Source organism: Fukomys damarensis, unplaced genomic scaffold (assembly GCF_012274545.1).
Source record: "Fukomys damarensis isolate Sample0158 unplaced genomic scaffold, DMR_v1.0_HiC HiC_scaffold_65529, whole genome shotgun sequence".
NCBI lineage: Eukaryota > Metazoa > Chordata > Mammalia > Rodentia > Bathyergidae > Fukomys > Fukomys damarensis.
The window spans coordinates 1,090-2,524 of NW_022966441.1; the positions used below are offsets into that span (position 1 = coordinate 1,090).

General features: G+C 57.3%; 1 protein-coding gene across 1 annotated transcript in view; it reads right to left on the minus strand.

Annotated features, from left to right (window-relative positions):
• LOC104865021 (integrin alpha-M-like) overlaps positions 1–1,203 on the minus strand; it is a gene marked incomplete at both ends in the record, with an annotated part of 2,259 nt that extends 1,056 nt beyond the window's left edge. Inside the window, 4 exons of the mRNA XM_010628350.3 lie at positions 8–91; positions 484–559; positions 842–925; positions 1,116–1,203. Of these exons, the coding sequence (XP_010626652.3) occupies positions 8–91; positions 484–559; positions 842–925; positions 1,116–1,203 (332 nt within the window). The remainder of the gene's footprint in view (positions 1–7; positions 92–483; positions 560–841; positions 926–1,115) is intronic.
• Between the last annotated feature and the right edge of the window lie 232 nt (positions 1,204–1,435).

Genomic DNA, 1,435 nt, shown 5'->3' on the forward strand with positions numbered 1-1,435 from the left:
GAGGTTGGTCCCACACGATCTCATTGTTCAGCCGCACGGGAACCCGGAAGACCACGCTGATGGGAAGGCTCCTCTTGCCCAGGTTGCTGAACTAGACCAGGGAAGGGTGGAGAGTCGGGACTTCAACGGCACTGCCCCCGCCAGCTGCAGGACTTGGCTTCCCCAGCCCCTACAGCCTAGGACAGCAGGGAAAGGGCCATGGCCCGCCCCTTTCGAGGAGGCGTGAGAGTGTACCCGTTCAGCACATTTCCCCTTTACTGTCTGTGAGAACGTGGACGTGCTTTGTCCTCTCCAAACCCCACTGTACCCCTCTGTAAACCGAAGAGAGCAACAGTGAGGACAAGAAGAGCTCACTGTGTGTGAGTGTGAGAAGAGTCCCCCGCTGCCCCTCTCCCTCCTCCCCTGCCCTCTGCCACGCCAGGCACACAGCAGGAACCTTTCTCACATTTTCTATCATCAGTTCCCGCTTCCCTCGCTCCCCACCTGATACTGGTGCTCCACAGCCTGACTGGTCTTCTCTGAAGCTGTGAAGTTGAGGTATTTGGTAGAGGTCTCACCACTAAAGGGAGGAGGACGAGACAGGAGACAGAAGAGGGGCACCGTGGGAGGGGCTCTCAGGCTGTGTGAGGAGCGCACAGGCTCATGGGTAATGCAGCCCTGAGGGGAGGGGTGTGCAGGGGTGAGGCAGGTGGTACACAGAGCGTGCCAGCTTGAGCCGCTCACACCCACACCACACACACGTGCACACAGGTCCACGTACACACAAGCACAGGCACATTCTCATAAACAGGGATACAGAAGTGCAGCAGCTCTATGCCCAGCTCAGTCCTGCGGCCAGCACCTGGAGACTATCAAGTAGACGGCGTATTTCACAGGCAGCTCCAGCTGGAATTCGGTTTTGTTCGTCCTGGGTATGTTGTTCTCACTGAAAGGAAAGAGAGATCTTAGCCAGTGCTCAGAAACTGGAAACCAGCTTTTTCTTCTTCTCCCTCTCCATCACTCACTACTTCCAGTTAGTCACCAAGCCCTGTTCTCTAGAGAACAGTGTGATCACTGTTCTCTAACTCCTCGCCCCTACACGGCCCAGATCCAGTTCTGCTAACTGGGACAGCTACAGCAACCTTCCACTTGGTCCTGTGACTTCAGAACTGCTCCATCCCCGTTCCCAGTCATGATGGTTTAGATCTGGATGCCCCACAAAGCCTTAAGTTTGGAGGCGCAGCTGGTGGAAGGTGGATCATGGGGTGCTGCGCTCATTGCTGGACTGATCCATGAAGTGTTCAGAGCTAGCTGCACTGTTGGGAGGCGGGGCCCGGTCGGAGGTCACGGCACGGCCTGGAGGGGTGTGTCTCCCTCCTGGGTTCCTCTCCCGTCTGCTTCCTGACTGGCGTGATGTGAGCCGCTTTCCCCCAGGGCAGGCCCTTCCACCACACTG